The 21,450-nt window shown below is 33.2% G+C and overlaps 2 protein-coding genes across 3 annotated transcripts; both read right to left on the bottom strand.

Moving 5' to 3' along the window:
• Positions 1-5,903: 5,903 nt before the first annotated feature.
• LOC116132291 (glutathione S-transferase L3-like) lies at positions 5,904-10,029 on the bottom strand (the record flags this gene model as incomplete). The annotated part of the gene is made up of 10 exons (XM_031417951.1): positions 5,904-5,949; positions 6,287-6,408; positions 7,753-7,833; positions 7,940-8,047; positions 8,173-8,249; positions 8,333-8,435; positions 8,546-8,644; positions 9,551-9,637; positions 9,766-9,826; positions 9,938-10,029. Coding segments are annotated over 10 exons (861 nt in total), but the record flags the coding sequence as incomplete, so codon positions are not given.
• A 3,373-nt stretch (positions 10,030-13,402) lies between these two features.
• Positions 13,403-19,542, bottom strand: LOC116132289 (thylakoid membrane protein TERC, chloroplastic). 2 transcript variants are annotated; one of them, XM_031417949.1, is made up of 13 exons: positions 19,320-19,539; positions 19,137-19,220; positions 18,015-18,091; positions 16,953-17,040; positions 16,739-16,819; positions 16,588-16,644; positions 16,315-16,396; positions 15,239-15,288; positions 14,988-15,044; positions 14,776-14,854; positions 14,294-14,352; positions 13,881-13,938; positions 13,403-13,782 (listed from the first exon to the last, which is right to left on the bottom strand). In XM_031417949.1, the coding sequence occupies exons 2-13, from the start codon at positions 19,152-19,154 to the stop codon at positions 13,691-13,693; spliced, it is 798 nt and encodes a 265-aa protein (XP_031273809.1). In that variant the 5' UTR covers positions 19,155-19,220; positions 19,320-19,539; the 3' UTR covers positions 13,403-13,690. The 2 variants fall into 2 exon arrangements, with proteins under 2 accessions (XP_031273809.1, XP_031273810.1); XM_031417950.1 differs by lacking the exon at positions 16,739-16,819 and having other exon boundaries at positions 19,320-19,542.
• Between the last annotated feature and the right edge of the window lie 1,908 nt (positions 19,543-21,450).

Raw genomic sequence — 21,450 nt, forward strand, 5'->3', positions numbered from 1 at the left:
TGTATTTTGGGTAGGATAGGAATAGATAGGGCAAAAATATAAAACAAACAGGCCCCTAACTTTCTGTTAATACAACATTCCCTAACTAATATTCCTTGAACAAACACCCCGTGAAAATTAATTGGTCGGAGTTGCAAATTATAACCTGTTTTGTTTTGAAAATTGTTTCACTTCACCTAATCTGAATAACAAGTCAAAATGTTTTTATGATAGTAATTCCTGATAAATTGAAGAGCAAGTCATGTCCAAATACTTTTTGACCCCTGAAACATCCTTCCCACCTACCCCCTTAGGAAATACCCATATGACCACATTTATATATAAGGTTTAAAAGTTAAAACTTAACCATGAAAGGGCAATTTTGTCAATTATAACATCATAGAGATAGAAAACCTAATATAACAGTATTATTGACAATATTACCCATTCACGATTAAGTTTTAATGCTTGAATTAGAAAAATAGGAGTAACATTGGGTTTTTCCAAACCAGGGGGAACTATCTTTTTGCGATAGATTAGGGTAAAAAGTATTCAGCTTAACGACTAGAGCGTGGACAAGTGAGTCCTCCCAAGAATTAAGGCTCGTTTGGATTGAGGAATTCTAAATAAATGATTTCATTAAATCCATGGATTTGGTAAAATACTTCGTTTGGTTTAATTAAAAAAAAAAAGTAGACCGTGGACAGTGAGTCCTCCCAAGAATTAAGGTCTCTTTGGATTGAGGGATTCTAAATGAATATTTCATTAAAATCCATGATTTGGTAAAATAATTCGTTTGGTTTTTAAAAAAAAAAAAAGTTGAAATCCATAGATTTTGAAAATCCACCACCCTCCAGAATCCTTCAATTTTAGGGTTTTAGAACCCACCTAGTACGTCATTTGTTGTTTTAACTAAAGAAAAAATCATTACTATAATTAGACAAGAGATAAATGAAATAATCATGAGGATGATAGTACGGAATACAAAAAGTTTGTGCCAAAAAGCTCTAAACATACTTGAGAAAGTAGAAATATATGGTTTCAACAAAATGTTCATGCTAACAAGTATCTACCCGCAAGTTAAAAGATGTAGTGACAACTCTAAAGCATAAATCATTATCTCAAATAATTTTAGATAAATATTTATTTCATCGTAAACCTTATGTAACATAGTATATATTTTTTTGCAATATACGATCTTATTACTATGTGGAGGCAACTTTTCTTAAGCCGGAAATTAAAAAAATTATACTTATTACATGTAGTTTATTCTTATTTATAACTATCCCAAATTGGGAATGAATTTTTTATGACTATGTGAGTTTATTCATAATAGAGTATCACTATAGAGAGGTTTTACTATATATATCTACACTGTTGTATTTCACATTTAGAGTTGAGTATACTTACATGTTGCATATTCTATGTGATTTTGTATATAGTGTATCATATATTCATATTAGTATTAATTATATATGGCAATATATATATATATATGCAACATGTTAACATGTAATTTGGTTCATTTACCAAATAACACCATACAACTATATTATTAAAATAACATGTTTATTATTTAATTTTTTTTTTTTTTTTTTTGTCTATGATTTTGTGAATCACAAAATTTTTAAATAGAATATCTGTATGTCATTTAAAAAATCGTCTTACTTGCATTAATAGTATTATAGTATAGCATTATATGGCTTACATACTACTTTAATATGAGATTAGGGTTGCATTTTTTTTAAGACCATTAACGATAATATTATCTTTTAATAATATTATATTTTAAGATATTAACATAATATTATCTATAGTAAAACACAATTCTATCAGAAAATAAATATTATTCTTGAATTGAAACACTTTGTAACATCAGAGTTCTCGATGAAAAAATGAGAAGAGGGGCATAGGAGGTTTCCATAAATACGTCTAAGATGATTTATTAGACTGAGTAAAATTGAATGCAATTACTATTTAATACTTTGTCAAACGACAAGAAATAATGGGGTGTGTGTTTGAGCTTATGAAATTAGCTTATAACAACAAGTACTTATAAGCTAAAATTAGCTTATAAACATTGAAATTTTAAGTAATTACGTGTTTGGTTAAAGTACTTATAAGTGACTATAAGTAGTTGACGTGTTGGTAAATGTGGCTTATAAGTACATTTTATATAAAAATGACTAAAAAAATGTACACATTAAATAAGGGTATACTATGGATTTTTTAAAATTAAATAAGGATATGTGGCAATATACTGGTCAAACTAACTAAAAAATATCCCTATGTTTGTTTATTTATTAAACACCCCTATAATAAAACTTTGAAAGTTAACAAAACACCTCCACCCACCCATTGAATAATCACAGCTGGCCACCATCACCGGAGGGTGGTCGGAGTCGCCGTATCAGCGTATAACCGACTAGATCTTGCCGGTCGTGCGTCGATTTGGCCGGCAAAGGCCAGATCTACGCTAGAACTACCATTGACGGCCAGCTCTGGCCGCATTTGTTCGTCAACGATGGCCAAAGATACGCCATCGTTGATGGTCAACGATGACCATATGTTGGCCATCGTTTGACGTCTAGTTACGGCCAAAGATCTGGCAGTCAACGGCCAGATCTTTGGCTTTAGATCTGGCCTTTTTTACCAGATCAGATCCACCGTGGATCTGGCCGAAAAAAGGCTAGATCGACACACTACCGGCTAGATTCACTGGTAGTGCGCCATTATATCAGATTCTGGCCAACTTCTGGCAGTGTGGCCGGAATCTGGTATAATGTGGATTTAGGGGTGTTTTTGCAATTTAAAAAAATATTTAGGGTATTTAATTAAATTAACAAATTTAGGGGTTTTAAAAAAAGTTGAATAATATTGGATAATATTATGAGTTTTGGGCATTTTACTGTTTAACTTTTTTGGGAATACTAATAATAGTATTCTATTAGTATTCCCAAAACCAACCAAACGGAGCCTAAATCATTGTCTCAAACAACTTTAGATAAATATTTTATTTCACCTAAACCTTTAATTAACATATATATATATATATGATATTTTGTCCAATATTAATTATGAGGTTAAAGAAGCCATTCAACAAGTTGGGTTAATTGTTATTTACACAAAATGAGGGCAATTGTGTCCAAAATTTTATTAAATAAGAATAAATTAGAACAAAAAAGGATTTTACCCTCTGACTCGTGATCGCATAACCTCTATATCACCTCTCATATTACTTGAGTAATAAAATTATTGGAATCTTTTATTACTGGTTGAATTAAACGAGATAATGACCGGATTAAAAATATCCTACAACTGTATTTTTCTCATTTCTTTTTCGCACAGATACCCATTTGTACCTTACTAGCATTACATCTTTAGATGTTCTAACTTCGAACTACAGGTCCAAAAACTCTACATTTTTCTAACGAATTCAGTTCTTCTTGATTGCGTCCTTCCATTTTGGCTAATCTTCACTTTGTCTCATTCCTCAACAAATTTAGGTTCAAGATCATCATTATTATTTACAATATCAAGCGCTATATTGTATGCAAAAATATTGTCGACAATTATTCTTTTGATTCCATAGTTTTCTTGTAAAGACATAATTATGGAGATCCCTTCATTCTACTAGTTTCAGTACTAACTTCTTCTAGAGTTTCATGATTAATTATGTCTCTATTCTCTTCATGAGAACTTGCCTCCTTGATGTAAGCATCTTGGTCATTTGCTACTATTTTCTTTCGAGGATTTTTATCTTTGGAACCACTGGTCTACCACGCTTTAAACGTGCCTTAGATTCATTTGCTACAGGTAATTGTCCTTCAAGGACAGCAATCCGAATTGGACATTTTGCAACTGGTATGTGAGATTTAGTCACTCTTTTGAATTAGTAAATGTGTTTGACAACTGATTTGCTACATTTTGCAATGAATAATCTTTGATCTTCTTGTTCACATTGTTAGGATGAGGATCAAGATAAGATGATGATGATTTTTTCCAGTAATTTCCTTTTCCAGTTGCCTATTTTGTCCCCCTAATGCTGGAAATTTTGTTTCATCAAAATGACAATTGCAAATCGTGTCATAAATAAATCTCTTGTTAATGGTTCAATATTTAATTATAGAAGGAGATTCATATCCAACATATATTCCCAATCTTCTTTAGACCCATTTTAGTGCGTTTTGGGTGGAGCAATTGGAACATATACCGCACATTCAATATTCTTAAATGAGAAATATTTGGCTCTTGACAAAAGTCAATTGTAAAGGGGAGAATTTGTGATAACTTGTTGGCCTATGCGTACAAGTGCTGCTGCATGTAAAAATTATGTCCCCAAGCAGAACTTGGACCTTTGTTCTCATAAGTAATGGTCTAGCAGTCAATTCGAGGCCTTTAATAAATGATATCTACTAGACTATTCTGTGTATGAACATGGGCAACAGGTTTTTCAACCGTTATTCCAATTGACATACAATAATCGTTAAAAGCCTAAGACATAAATTCACCAGCATTATCAAGGCGTATTTGTCTTAATTGTATAATCTGTAAATTGTGCTCACAATCGAATTATTTAGGAGAGTAATCTTGCAAACGCCAGGTTGCGAGTAGATAATAAACACACATGGAACCATCTTGTTGATGCATATACTAAAACCATAAAATATCTAAATGGTCCACATGGTAGATGAATAGACCCACATATATCACCTTGAATTCATTCTAAAAATGTAGGTGATTTAATCCCAATTTTAACTGGTGATGGTCTAATAATTAATTTACCTTAAGAACAGGCAGCATAAGAGAATTCATTAGATTGAAAAATCTTCTGATTTTTCAATGGATGTCCATGTAAATTCTCAATGATTCTTTGCATCATTATTGAACCAAGATGGTCTAACTGATCATGCCAATTAATACAAGTATTAGGATCAGTAAACTTCTGGTTTACTATAAAATGTGTTTCAAATACACTAATATTTTGTGTAGTACAATCTGGAAGAAAAAGCAGGTAATTTTTCTAACACACATTTATTGCCTATAATTATTCTTGTAATATAAATATATTCAATATTTCCTTCATTGGTTCTCTCAATATGATATCCATTACAGCGAATATCTTTAAAACTTAATAAGTTTCTTTTAGACTTGGAAGAAAATAATGCATCTTTTATAATAAACTGTGTTCCTCCAATCAATTATATATTAGCTATTCTAGAGCCTTCAATCAATCTTGTACTACCAGATATCGCATTTATGTTAGCTTCACACATTATCAAAGAAGAGAAATATTTTCTTTATTTAAGTACAGTGTATGTTGTAGCATTGTCTACGGACAAAGATCTTCATCATCAATCTTGGATCCAATCATAGACTTGGGAATGTCCATTTTTCTTTATTCAAAAACAAAATACATAGTAAGGCATATTACAAAGCCAACAAAACAATGTAATTTATCTAAAATTGAATATCACACTTAAACATATTAAAGGTAAAACACTCATTAAAAGTAAAATACTCAACTTAAACATATTAAAAATTAAACACTAGCAAAAACATAACTTAAATAATTTTGGACATTTCCATCCCCAATTAAATGATCGATTCTCCCTTCAGGATTTTTGAAGAAATCTACAACATCCAGATGTGTTATATCAATAGGTCCATGATCAAAGTTATCATCTTGATAAGCAAAATTTGCTTCTCTATTTTCATTTTGGTAGGCAAAGTTTGCTTTCATATTTGTCTCTTTTTCTTTCAACGATGCTTGATAAAGTTTAACAAGATGTTTAGGCATACAACAGGTATGTGACCAATGTCCTTTCATGCCACATAGATAGTACATATTTTCACCAAGACACATAGCATCTAAGTGAATTTCAGCATCAAGAATCCATAACAAATAATTCTTGCCCATAATATCAAGAGCCACAAATTCAAGTTTCGTAAGATTTGTCATGACGAAAACTGGAAAAGAATATTTAATAAATTAGACAATCTCTAATAAAACGAAAATATTATCACAAATAAGAATTTAGAATAATAATAATGAATATACAATTTATTACAGTTATAGAATTTAATCATTTAAAAACATAAATCATAAAAGCAAATATTTACAAATATATGTGTCTTTTTTTATTAATCAAATTATAAATCTATCACTATATAAAGTCTTGTTTATAATGAAACCAAAATGTTCCAAATTAAAACACTTTCATATATTTTATACTATAAAAATGATTAAACATTCCAACATATTTATAAAACATAGTGAGATACAAGCAAAATTGAATTTACTTACTTGGTAAATGGAAAACTCCAACTCCAAATTTGATTAGGGACAAAAGCTTGAAACTTGATGAAAACTCCAACTCCAAATTTGATTAAGGACAAAAGCTTGAAACTTGATGAGAATCTTTTTCCCTTGACAAGTTGATATGGTTAGAGACTAGTACAAATAACTTATTATAAAATAAACTAAAAGAAGAGCGAAGATAATTGAGGGAAAATAGAACCAATAGTTTTTTATTCTAAAGTTGAGTGTACATCATATTTCACAATAACTCTATTTATAGTCTCAAGATTAGACCTGACAAATGGGTAAGAGGGGTAGCTACGGGTAATAGGTAAAACGGGCATGGGTCCACGGGTAAAATTTTTTATGGGTAAGGAAATGCAAGACCCGTACCCACCCATATGGCTACAAGTCGACCCGCAGGTCACCTATTTCCCACATATTTTCACATTTTATTTTATTTTTTTCAAATAAAAGTAACTCATCTCCATCACTCACAAGTCCTTCAATCTTCTGTTTTCTCTTCCTCATAAATTTTCATCTTTTCTTTCCTCTTCCCCATAAATTTATTAAGAGAAGAGAAGATAATTGCGGGGAAATATAAAAGTTGTCCAAATAATTAATTAATAAATTTTCATCTTCTCTTTCCTCTTCCCATATGCATATATATTGATATTTTTATCCAAATAATTAATTAATGAGGTTAAAGAAATCATTCAAGAAGTTGGGTTAATTGTTATTTAACACCAATAGGAGAGCATTTGTGTTCAAAAATTTTATTAAATAAGAATAAAATTAGAACAAAAATAGAATTATTATCCTTAGACTCGGTAATTGCATAACCGCTATATCACCCTCCATATTACTTAAGTAATAAAAGATTATTGTAATCTTTTATTACTAGCTGAATTAAACAAGATAATGACAAGATTAAAAGATAGATTACCACAATAATCTTCTTATAACTCTAACCATAGGCAATATGTCATATTTTAGGTTTACAATGAATTTATTTGCTTCGGCATTATTTGATCAAAATCAAGCTCAGGAAGGTTGCGGGGTGAGTTATTGCCCTTAGATCATGGAGTAAGACATCCAAGGGCTGGCATTGGAGGCCGAATTAACAATCCCCATTATTTGGTTTGCTTAAACCTGATGGTCTATCTCAAAAATGCTCTGGAACCAGAAGGAACATAATATAAAAGATGAACACAATAAGAGAGTTCAATTTTATTTATGTAAGCACAACATACAAACTGAAGAAACAAATTCAAATTCAACACATCACTGACATTCGCACATTATCTATGGCATAAATAGCTTTTATTATAAGACACTCATAACACACCAACTTATTTAGCATAGTCTAACTGGTGGCAAATTACTGTTTGGCCTGCAAGGAAGAGAAACTTAGCTTTCAATCTAACAAAATCAGATTATAAAGGTTAAGGCGTGGGCTGGTCTAAGGATACCTGGAAGCGCTTCTTGGAAAATTCCACCAGCTCTTTTGGATCTGTTTTTGTCTGCTTGTAGGCATCAATCTTGTTCAGCTCCTGCATAAGGATTTTTTTTTTTTAATAAATGATTAAAACTATCTTAAAATAGAGTAATCTCTTCCTGCACAATTGGGAAAGAACGTAAAAGGGCTTTCCGACATACCTCGATCCATGCTGCTAGTTTTGGCCTACCCTCTGTAATGTCATACTTGTGTACTTCTGATAAGAAGATCTGGAACCTTTCAACAAATGTAATATAGGCTATATCCGCCTGACGACCACATAAATCCATTTGTAAATCAGAATGATACTCAAATCATATAATTATAATAATAAACAATTTCAAAAACAACTTCTATGCCTACTCAAGCTAGCTTAATTGAGAAGTTAACATACCAAACTAAACTGACCAAGGAAGAATGGGCCATCATCAAATTTCTTAAGAGCATTTTCCAAGTAATCGAAAGCGGCACCTGTTCCAAGTTTCTAAACTTTTTAGTTCAGTTTATATACAAAAACCCCTAACCATGGAAATACAACATATTTCAAAACATACCAGCTTGTTTTACAGGGTCTCCTTTGAATGAAGCATACACATCCTTGTTGAATGTATCAGTGTAGGATAACAATTCTTCACCAAACTTCTTTTTTTCAGGATCCTAATAACATTACTTCAGCTGAAGTTAAGAAACACTAAAGTTTCTATTAAGAGCAGCAATGAAATATGCACATCTTATAAAAATATTTTAAAAAAGGATGCACAACTTACATCAGGGAAAAGAGAAGGTCCTTCAAAGTTGCTGTCCACATATTTAATCAAGTCAATACTCTCTCCAATGATTTTGCCGTTGTGCTCCAGTGCTGGAACCTATAAATAAGAACTTTAAAGTTTAAACGGTAAATACTTCAATAGTCCTAACAATTACCTCAGTCTATCATAAAGACTAAAACATACCACCTATAATTTAACTAATTTTTTTTTTTTCCTTGTAACCAAGAAATTCCAACTCAATACAAAGAGACCATTTTTCATGACCCTGTAAATCAAAGCATAGCAATAAGATTCTGCCTCCTCTTTTAAGTATTGGACCTTGTCATCGCATCTGATTCAGGGATTTCTTCACACAGATTATAAACATTTGAAATACAGCCATACACAAACACAAATTACCCTTCTCTTTTTTAACCACTTTGCTCACTCAGAAACTCTAAACTTCCAACTATTGTTCTAAACCCTCCCATTTTTGTCATGAGAACTTCTTGGAAAATTATTCTTACTAACAAACTCCAAATCATAACTCATGCCAAGCAATTCCATATAAACAAACTATATCAGTCATGGACTTAGCCGATTCATCAACTTTACTAAAGCTAACAATTTCATTCCTACATAAAGATACCTTTTGTAGTATTGAGTTCATCACTATTATGACCGAGCCTCATACCAACAAAAAAGAATTTGATGTTATATTCCCAACAAGCGGGAGGATACACGATCTTGCTCATTTCTTGAAAATGATTTAAAATTCTATTTATCCCTTATTTTATGCTTCACAATCGTTGTTATGCACGTGTGAAAACTATCAAACATCCCAAGTATAATTTCCTTCAAAAACAAATGAACAGAACATATTCATGACTCATGTCTTTTGAATCATGGAGACTCCGTACTACTTATCAGCAACATTTATCTAAATACACAAGAAATTAGATAATAATAGAAATCTATCAAATCCATAATAAAAGACAAAAAATGTTTTCATAAACAAATCACCTTGTTAACATGGTAAACGTTCTCTGCATACCAAGCAGGCCTGTCTTCAAGGTTTAATGGAACTAACTTAATCTTGTCTTGTAATCCCTGCCGCCCGACAGCCCAACAGATTCCAAAGAAATCAGTGAGAGAAAATTAATAAAATCAAACAAATATTTCTAGACAAGAAAAACAAGACAAATAGATCATTAAAAAGTAAAAAATAATTAAATAACCTTATAGTTTCTGGTGATCCACACTCGTTGAGCAAATGGACACGTGTAACAAGTATACAGCCTTAACAAATAAAAGACAATACATGTAAATCAAGTTAAAAAATAAAAAATTGAACCCCGAATGGCACAAAAAGAAACTAAAAAATTCTCAAAAATAAAAAAAATGTAAAACCTGATAGTTCCATCAAAGAGAGGTGGCTGCTCGGCCTTAGAATCCAGAACTGGAGGAAGATTTTCTTGCACACTATCAATAAGAAAAGAAGATCATAATTTCATCATAATAGCGATCAGAATTGCGAGATTAAAGAGAAACAATGACATAAAAATGAAGTTAAGAAATGAGAAATTCTTACGCTGTAGCCATTTTGGTTAAGTCTCTGGAGTGTTCAGAAGCTTTCGAGTTTTTACTTTTTAGAGCTAATTTGATACTGAAAGAGGTCTATGTGCAGAGTGAGCTGTGTGCGCGGGGGTTTATATAGGAGATTTTTAAGTAAAGTCAGATCCTGTGGAATCGCGAGCAGTGACGTATCATGTACTTAACTTTACCGAGTAGTCGAGTACCATGGATTAATCTAGAATAAAAAAAAAAAAAAAATTAAAATTAAATAGATCAAGTCAAAGAAAAAGATTCGTCGGTCGTTCATCCTTTATCATATGTAAGTGTATTCATCAGCGATGACTGTTGAGGATATGTTATATTATATGGTTCTCGTCTATTTAATTATTTTTTTTATTTTAATCCAGCAAGTTAATTTAACTCGTCTATTTAATTATTTTTTTTATTTTAACCCAGCAAGTTAATTTAATTTAAACTAACTTGCTGGGTTAAAATAAAAAAAATAATTAAATAGACGAAAACCATATTTTTTTAAATTAACTTGTTGGGTTAAAATAAAAAAATAATTAAATAGACGAAAACCATATAATATAACATATCCTCAACAGTTAAATTAATTTGCTGGGTTAAAATAAAAAAATAATTAAATAGGCGGGAACCATAAAATATAACATATCCTCAACAGTCATCGCTGACGAATACACTTACGTATGATAAAGAATCAACGACAAGTTAATTTTAAAAAAAAAGAAGCTATTGGGTTAAAATGACAATACTCTAATCACGCAAAGATTGATATTATATAGAGCTATATCGTTTGATAATATATTTTTTTAATTTGCTGATAAATTCATATATTGATATCGTCTTTTCCATTAATTATTATTAGCATCAAATTATGTATTGCCAAAATAACATCGGTTGTGTTAGTTTCATTATAATATTATTCAAAATACTATTCTATTCAATTTTATTCAAAATATATACTTGTTTCAATATTCTCAAAATTCAATCTTATTCAATTCAAAATATTTATTTTTTAACCTTTTACATTTGTTAATTTAACTAAACACCCTTCATAATAAAAATTTATAAATTGACAAAAGTACCCCTATCAACCCACATATTCCCGACAATCAGCCACCACTGTCGAAAGGTGACCGGAATCTACCAGAATAGCACATAACCGGTTGGATGTGGCCAGTTGTACGCCGATCTGGTCTTTTCTGGATGCACAGTAGATTTGACCGAAAAGGGCCAAGTCGACACACTACCAGCCAGATCCAGTCGATCGTGCGCCATTCCGACAGTTTTCAACCACCATCCGACAGTGGTGACCGACTGTTGATATTTAATGGGTGGATGAGAATGTTTTTGTTAATTTTAAAACTTTTATTGTAAGGAGTGTTTAACTAAATTAACAAATGTAGGAGATTAAAATTTAAAAATAATCTAGGGTGCATTTGGTTTATTATTTTGGATAGGATTTTGGGGATAGTATTGGATAATTGAATATGAGAGTATTACGAGGTAAAATTTAGAAATTTATAAAAAAAACCCCTAAGTTTACTAATTTAATAAATACCCCAACATTTAAAATGACAAAAATACCCCCACCACCTGTAGTGCTAGATTTCGGCCACCACCACCGGAATCTGGCCGAAAAATCGCGTTACGACACAGACCGGTCGGATCTATGTCGTAACGCGTCGTTATGGCCTTTTCCGGCCCGATCCATTGTCGTAACGCATCGTTATGGCCTTTTCCGGCCAGATCCACCACGGATCTGGCCGGAAAATGCCAGATCTACGGCCTGTCGTGGCCGTCGATGGCTGAAAAAGGCCAAAACAACGGCCAAAGATATGGCCATCGTTTTCGGTCAACGATTGGCCGTCGTTCACGGCCATTTCTTTGGCCGTCGTTCACGGCCATATCTAGCCTTTTCCTGCCATATCCGTGGTGGATCTGGCCGGAAAAGGCCAGATCGGTGAAATTTCGGCTATTTATGGTCGACAGGTAGGCTGTTATACAGATTCTGGCTACCACCGACGGTGGTTGCCGGAATCTGGCAAGAATGGGCTGTGGGGGTGTTTTTGATAATTTTTAAACTTTTTTTTCAGGGTGTATTTGATGAAATTAATAACCTTATGGGGTCTAAAAGAAAATTAAAAAAATAAGGTAATATTTCTGGAATAATGTACCAAACATTATTTGGAGAATAGGATTGGGAATATAGATAAAAATAATAAGCCAAACATGGCTCTAAATATTTTCATTAAATATTTTCCAAAAATTTACCAAACACATTTTTCAAATTCAAATCTTATTTTCATAATAACAACCAAACTCAACTTCTTCAAAAATACTGCTCTACTCTACCAAACACAGTCCTCCATTTTTTTACTTTTTTTTTTGGTTTTTTTTAACGTATGGATCCCTTTGCTTGCTTTGACGAAAAGCTAACTAGCAGAAGTGATTAAATTAATGGTTTATTCCATTCTCGCCATGAATCCAGCCTGTAAATGTTATTATAATTCGGTCGTGACAAACTTCATTGGACACGAGGGTAAGATGTTAAACCCTGAAAATCAATTGGTTAGAGTTGAAAGTCGAAAATTACACGAGAGCAAGATTTGGAAAGGCAATTTTTTCAATCCATCTCATATATATAACATGACAGAGACAGAAAACCTAATATCACAGCATTAATTGACAATATTACCCTTTCACGATTAAGTTTTAATGCTTGAAGTACAAAAAATAGGAGTAACATGGGTTTTTCCAAAACCAAGGGGGGAAAACTGTCTTTTTACGATAGATTAGGGGTAAAAATGTGTTCACCTTATTGACTAGAAGAAAAGACAAGTGAGTCTTCTCAAGAATTAACAGAAGAGTAATGTTACATCCACGATCCCTTCTCACAACCCCGACGTTGCAATTCCCAATTGGTCAACCATAATTTACAAGTGAGACCCAAGTAAGACCTATTACGAGTTAACTAATTACAAACTGTCACATCGGGATTGTAAGAAAAAGTTTATGAGAAGAGGTTGTGAGCGTAACATTTTTCACTAAGAGTAACCGTCTCTATAGAAGATGCCAATGTTAAACTAATTGACAGACAGCCAATCTACAGAAAACTCAAGACATGAAACGGAAAATCTTGTTGCCGACACCATGAAAGAATTAATCAAAACAGCTCTCTAATTTGTGCTTGACATTTCTCTAATTGCTTTTGTTGCACATAATATGCTATGTTTTGCCACTCTTCATCTAAAAATAAAGATATTGCACAAGGCATACATATATGGAAGATTTTTCATTTATTTACATGCGTATTATATTGGTATCTTACAATTTAAAGTGACAAAATAATTAACAGGCAGGCCATGTCTGTGTTGCCAAAGAAATAAGCAAAGATAAAATGATACAAGGGACAGGAGTGTCTGACCTTCGTCATTAGGAACTGAAAACGGGAAGGAACAAAGAGAGAGAGACATTTTGCTTGCTCTGCTTGGTTTATACTAAAGAATGAATATGAAAAATACTAAGTTATCAGCTTCCTCTCTGCTTGATTTGGTTCTTTAGCTAGTCAGATTTCTTCATTAGACTCAAAAGCACCCCAGCACTAAGACTTGTCGCCACAAAACCAAGTGACGCCTCAGTTGATACATGAAACCCTACAGGTAGGGTTGGGAAAAGATCAGCTTTCCCTTTCCTTTTAAGTTGAAAGGTCAAAAAGATTATACATAATACAATGAATTTAGAGGAGACGCACCGAAGAAATCCAATATCATTTTGCACCCAATGAAACCGAGAACAACTGCAATAGAAGGCTGATAAAGAAATAGGCAGGAAAAAGATTCTATCAGTATGGATCCATTCTGGTCAATACAAAATGATACCACATCCAAAACAACAATTGAGCATTGAGAATATATTGTAAGAACTCAGTATTTTTGGCCTTTCTTGGATGAATACCACTCTTGATTTTGACAGGGAAATCATACACAGTTATAAAAGGAAAATGTTGTTTAGTCATCTTCTGATGTGTAAAGATTATTTATAGACACGGGGAACAACCACAGAGTTGGAGAATCATCAGTGATGCACTAAAATATTCAGTCCCAACCTTTAGTACAGTAGTGAAACTAATAAGATTTAGTAATAAGGGGCAAGTAAACTTATTACCTGTAAATATTCCAAATCTGCCATACCCTCAGAGATGAGCGTGTAAAGGGACCTTAAGCCTGCATCAGCCAGAGGTATGTCAATAATCAATTAATCCTTTTCTAATACGAGACACAAAACTGTACTCCAGTACAGATCTTCAAATTTCACTTCAAATAAATTCGTGCTATACTAAAGAGGTAAAACAAGCAGTTGTGTGGAATCCGACTGCACATAGAGCATATTACTTCAGAAGTGATTGACAGGCCAAAATTATATTTTTATTGTTATTGCGCCTAGAATGTATATTTTCACATGGTTGATTAAAAGCCAGCAAAAATCTTTTTGTGTGTGCATGAAAGAGAGAGAGAGAGAGAGAGAGAATCAAATTCAACATAAACATGTAATAATTCCACCTTAAAGGAAACTATCATCTTCAGAGATATAAGTAGCACTTCTGAGAGTTGCTAAAAGTCAGTAATTAGAGAAAGAAACAGCAGTACCTAAGATGGCAAAGAGATTAGACGTGAAGACTATAAAAGGGTCCCGAGAAACACCAAAAACAGCCGGTATTGAGTCAACCTAAAAGAAATTAAAATTTCATCAATGTTTTCCTCACAGCATTAACTGGCAAAATGCAATCACGAACTGTGTTTGTAAGTGTGTGGTTGCAAGTGTCTGTGCAAGACATAATTGACCGATGGAGAAAACTTACAGCAAATGCTATATCACTGAGCTCAATAACTGCTACCGTGAGCAGCAAAGGTGTGGCCTGCCCAAAATGTTTGACGCCTGTTAGAAATCAAATAAAATTAATTTAACTTAGTTAACGAATTTTAATACTCTGATAAATGCACAAAACATACAATGCGCATATAAAATACTATTATACTGAATAATTACAATGTCATTACTAAGGGTCAAAGTAGCATTCTGAACTCTTACAAGTACTTATCAATGACTTACTTTCCATATTCCGTCCTGATTTGTAAAAAATCGATTGCCGTCATAATAAGCTGCAACAGAAAGAAAAGGAGAATATCAAGTATTTGACCAGAAATATCAGCTAGTGAAAATTAAATAAGCTAAAGAAATGCAATATATTACCAGATCAATCCCAATTTTCAAGCTAATAATATTCTCTAATACTGTTTTTACCTTTCAAATGTGTTTAGATAAAAGAAAAATAGGTGTCGGGCGTTGGGTTTTCTTTCTATTTCTTTCCTGGTTGGGGAGGGGAAGTGATTATGGGTACAGAGATCAGGGGAAGACCAAAACAGACAATGAAAGATATAACAATGGTTCAAAATAAGAAAAGTGCCTTTCTGAAATACATCAGAATTCATTCTACTTAAAGAACCAAGTGTTTAGTAGTCTAGTTTACAGGAGAAAATATACATATATACAAGTCTCTAAATATACAATTTAGTTCAACAAGGTCTTGAACTTCTTTTAATATGTTCTCTGAAACTGACAGAAGTGACCCATTAAATCAAGGGAATAATGAAAGAAACAAAGACCACCCTCAATAAAATAATGCAACATGGAAAAATCAAGGAAGTACAAGATTACAAGCCACTCAACTTATATATCAAATGCTATCTCTCTATGGAGTCTATTCCTAGGTTTGATCTCTCCAAAAGTGTTTACAGTAACCTAGAAATTGTAATTACTAACCCACTAATATGTTTCTCTAGGGTTTTGGCCCTTTTATAGTGGCTAATAAGAAACTCAATTTTCATAAGCAAAATTGCTACCCAATGGAATTCAATGAGCCATCAACATGCCATGAAGCTATCCCAAGCCTAACCTATCCTGTCTAAAATATGATTGGCTAAACCTTGCGTTTATTTAGTTCGAGATAGGTCACTTCAAGGTTTTATCCAAGTTGAGTTCAAACTTCAAACTATGGAAGACAAGAACTTAGCTTGAACACGATATTACATTGAAGATATTGATTAATCAACCTTGGCAAACATTCATAAAACCAATTGTCACAACTCAAGAAACATAAATATAAATAAATATAATAGAAAGTTTACTTGTGACGGGGATAAATCTTTGGCATGTCTTCACTATAAAATTGTCAGATAGGTCAGAGTCATCATCTTCACTGGAAAATAGCTATCACAAAATAAAAAAGGAATTTATGAGCTGCTATACATTTAAGCTTTAAGAGCTATTGGAAGTTATGAGCCATAATTGTAAAAAGACATCCATTCAACAGGGGAAAACATATAACAAACCATTGAAAATATATATTGAAACATTGCATTAATTGTTGTTGTTACGTCTCAACAGAAAAGAAATGGCACCTTTACGGATGAGAATAGAAGTATTGCAGCCAATAGTAGATTAACCACCTCAAACCTCTAAAACAACAAGATAGCAAAAAAATCAGAAAGAATCAGACAAATGGTAAGTATGCGCATGTCATGAACAAAAATTGGTATAGAAAGGATTTACCTGGAGGGTGGCCGTCCCAAGTAATATTAATGTCAAGCGAAAGATTACAGCACCAGCAATACCATAAGAAAGCACCCGCTTCTATATTAGCAACATAACAAATTTTCCATCACCAAGGATTGACAAGCAATATTTGCATATAGAAACCATATTGAAAACCTTTTGAAAGGGCCAGATAATTATCAACAAGCAAATTAGAGGTTGGCAATAGTACCTGATACATAACAGGCACTTTTAAGTACTTGAATACCAAAACAAAGACAAACAGATTATCCACTGACAAACTTTGCTCCAATATATACCTGGAAATCATCATAATGGTCATTCTGGTGGAAATATCCAAGCTTTGAGAAAAAAAATTGAGCAATCTGGCATATACAAACTTAATATAACACCGTAAAGTCAACAAACAAACATGATGAAAACCAGAGTTGTTGAAACAGTTTTTTTTTTCTTAAATAAACTGCTCATAGTCGAAACTACACGCGATATGTGAATACATCCCTCTCCAACAGTGATAATCATAAACATCTATTCGTAGAGAGACAGATGATGTAGGTCACAGGTTTAAACTTTTATAGTTCACTAGTCTATCTGACCAATAAATCAAGGGGCACAGGAATGAAAAATTCTAACCTCTATGGTCAAAATTTTGGTCCAGGTATAATAGACATAACTTTTGAAGCTCAAATCTCATTTTCCAACCAAAGATTAAAAGGTCTGTGAGGAGCGAGAAGCAATAAACTTACACACACCAAAAAAGAAAAAGAAAAAAGCTAGTATTATAGCCAGCACCACTATCCAACAAACTAGCTCCCAACACAGGTCTTCAGCACTGTCATTAGGTCATATCAAGGTGTTCGGGTTAAGTCCGGCATTAAACACAACCCTAAACCAAGTCTTCTTTTTTGGTCTCATCAATAAACGGGCTTGTCCTTGATTGAGGAAATCTAAAGTAAGTGATCCTCTACTAAAACTTCACGAATTTCAGAGGCTACACAATAGCTTCATCTTGTGTTTTAGTATTAATGAACTGAAGCACACAAAACCCCAAATACATGATATAAACATAAGCCTTTGATGTCTTCATCCCCGAAGCTCCAAGATTTAAATAATATAACCAGAGACTTATGACATTGCACAGTGTAGTTAAAAAATAAGGAATTTTCAATCAACCATTAAGTGTATCACCAAGTAAAATTGATACTTGTCCATAATTTATGTAATGATCACCTTCCTTAAAAAAAATATATAAACAGTACAAAAATCTGCATACCCAGCAAAAAACTCAGATGCCTTGCCAACTCCTTCTTTTAAACCCACACCAAGGCCAAATGCCACCGCAGTGCACACCTATAAGAATCACATCTAAATTGTTTTTAATCTAGATAATGACAGAATCTGTATATCCAATACTCGATCACAATAAATTCACGGGTAACTTACGCAGAAAGCAACAGTTTTAATAGATGACGAAAAACTTTCATGTTCATCAACTTGTTTCTCTGGACTATCTACAGAAGTAGAAGTGTGAGACTTGTTAATATTACCGTATGACTGAGTGCTGCTCCTCTCGCTTTCTGCAGATCCATTTCACCAGTGCATTATTACAATTAAAATTTGTGAAATGATACCTAGATTATCATACAAAATGCTTAAAATTATTGAAATTGATACCACCTATAAATCAGATAGTACAAATAAACTGAATAGCAAAAGCAGGCATAGTTACTCCAGTAGTAATGATACCTGAAAACATAAATTACCACAATATACATTTATTCTAGCAATACTGTATAATTTGTCTTTAATATTGATTCCCCTCAGAGCTTAATTTAATTAATAATGATCTAACAAAATAATATTTTTTTCTCTAACAATAACTAACGAAACAACCACCACTAGATGGCCGAGCGGTCAACTAAAACTCTTAAGTGTATTACTCAAGAGGTCTTAAGTTCAATTCACTCGGCTACTAATATTAGTGACCACTAGAGGCTTATGCAGTTGTTAATTTCGGAGCCGGGGATTAGTTAAGGTGCATGATTAGTTAAGGTGTATGCAAGCTAACATGGACAACTGGTCAACAAAGAAAAATAAAAAAAAAAAAAATAACTAAAGAAATAACTGTCGACTCAATGCCTTCCAGTATGCTCAGTTGTTAGTTAAATTCATAATGTCAAAGGCCCGGGGATCAGTTGATCAATTGTTAGTTAAATTCATAACTTCAGGCCTGGGAATTAATTGAGATGACGCGTAACCTGCCACGGACACCCCGGTGAACACAGAAAAATTAATTAAAAAAAAAAAACCAAACGAAATAACTGTCGACTCAATGCCTTCCAGTATGCTCAGTTGTTAGTTAAATTCATAATTCATTCACGAAGAAGAAATCCACCTGAAGTAGATAAATCATGCTCTTGTTCAGTTCCTTTAGAACAGACAATCATAGGAAAATATCGGCCACGACGATTATGACCAACTGCAAATTCAAAATTTGGCGTCAAATTAAACAAGTCACTCAAAACATTAGGTTCATAAAAATTAAATAAAATAGAAAAGACGATGAGAAGAGACAGACCTGAACATAATGTATGAGCATGACACTGAGAGTGAAACAAGTGAAGAGCAGTCAATTTGGGAGGTCGAACTGGATGTGAAAACCTAAGCACCACTGAATCGAACTTCAGTGGAGCTTGAACGCCATTGTAAATGACCGAAGCCAATCCCATGGCGTAATTTTCAGCCTCTAACTGGAAATACATAAATAAGCTGCCAATTTAATTTTATATATATCTTATCCTCTCCAATTCGTCTGCTTGCGAGAAATGGTTGAAGAGTTACAGTCGTGACTCGTGTCCGCGGTCCGCCTTTTCTATGGTCCAGAGCTAGAGCTGTAAAATGGTGTCGTTTTGCTTCAAAAATATGAAAAAGACTTGAATTGAGGGAAAATTATGGACCATTATTTTCTTTTTTTCTTAAAATTGTGTAATTAGAATTAGAAACTTAAACCTTACAAAACATATATAACAAAATATTTATTTAATAATATATATATATACATATTCGTGATAAATGTGTATATAAACAATTAAACAATACTATACTTATAACTCAATCTCACAATTTTTATGTGACAATTCTCAATTTTTTGTTGATGAATTTTCCAAAATTCATTATTTATCATCAGAAAACTGGGCGCTATCACATAAAAATCGTAAGAGAGAGTTTTTTACATTGGGTTACTAGTCAATCTTTATACTAAACATTCATGATTATAAGCAAAATGTAAAATTGCTTGCAACGGATTAGCCGAAACAAAGAGAAATTACATCAAGTCATTGAAAAATAAATATAATAGGCTTGATATCAATTACAACACAAACATATAAATTATCCATGCTTGAATTGAATTAAAAATTTGATCTATTTTTGATTGATTAATGGATAAGATCTTTCATCCAATTTCTTTTCGCTTTTACCCTCTTCACTCTGGTAGATAGGGAAAGAAAACCGTTTTAGTGCTTGAGAGTTAGTCAACTCCAATGCCAACGTGTAAAAAAAAAAAAAAAAATCATTTCTTATTTTTAAAAAATTAAAATAATGTTTATATACATTTACTATTCCATTTTTAAAACAATATATTTGATTTCTTAATTTTGTTAATAAAATATAATTAGTTAATTTATTTATTAATTTATATTTAATTTCTAACACTAACTTAGAGAATAATTAAAAAAGAAAAATTATATTAACTCTAGTGTGTGGACTTTAGCACTAGAGTTGTGTAGACGTAAAAATCTACCTGTACGGAAGGAGGGTCTGATCCCGTGAGGTCAAGGCCACTAGCGATCTGCTGCACCTGCACACGTAGAGAAACACACGCGTGAAGCGAACGAGAAACACCGAGGTGGTGTTTGCCGTAGGCACTCCGACGCTCAAGTCAGTAAGGCTGAAAGGGGCTAATATAGTGAGGGCTAAGGAATAAGAGATTACCGGAAGTCTAGTCGGGGACTGTGACTACGGCGAATTAAGTGAAACTCTCGAGTGAAGAGTCTCGGTGAAAGTGTAATGTTGATGTCCTGTGGAGAGGTCGGGCCTCTGTTTATATAGTGAGCTCGGGTCTCCCAATCTTGGTAGAAGTAGGAGTCCTAGTATGACTCTGTGCAACCCTAGAGAATTAGGGTTGATAAGCTGTCTTACCAGTGTCCGTATAGGAAGGTGATCTGATTGGAGAGTAACCCGAATAGGAAAGTGATCAGGAATGGAAAGTATTCTGAGGGGGTTGTGGGCTTTGGATTTGTCCGTGGACCTAGGACATGGGCCAGGTTTGAGAGGCTTGTGCCCGCTCAGTTTGGGCCGGTTTGTTCCTCATGTTTAAGAAACTACGGCTTGGGCCTTTGCAACTGGGCTTGGTCCCTTCTTCGTTAATGGTCTTTTTCCCTATTTGGGCCAAGGACGATTTTTGGCCTAACAGTTTTGTCCCCACCTCTGAGTTGAGTATCTCAAGTTAGAGAGTAGGTCGTACTCAAGCGAGCTCGTTCTTTCCCCCTGATGAGCAATTTTTGGAGAGTTGACTGACCAGTGATTTGATTGGGTCTTGGGTATTTATTCCGAACAAGAACATGCCGCCACGCGTTGTGCCTGATCGGTTCGATGAGCCAGAGCCGAAAGCTAGTCGAGTCGCTCGGTACGTTAGCATGATTATCGCG

Source organism: Pistacia vera, unplaced genomic scaffold (genome assembly GCF_008641045.1).
Source record: "Pistacia vera cultivar Batoury unplaced genomic scaffold, PisVer_v2 Contig25, whole genome shotgun sequence".
NCBI lineage: Eukaryota > Viridiplantae > Streptophyta > Magnoliopsida > Sapindales > Anacardiaceae > Pistacia > Pistacia vera.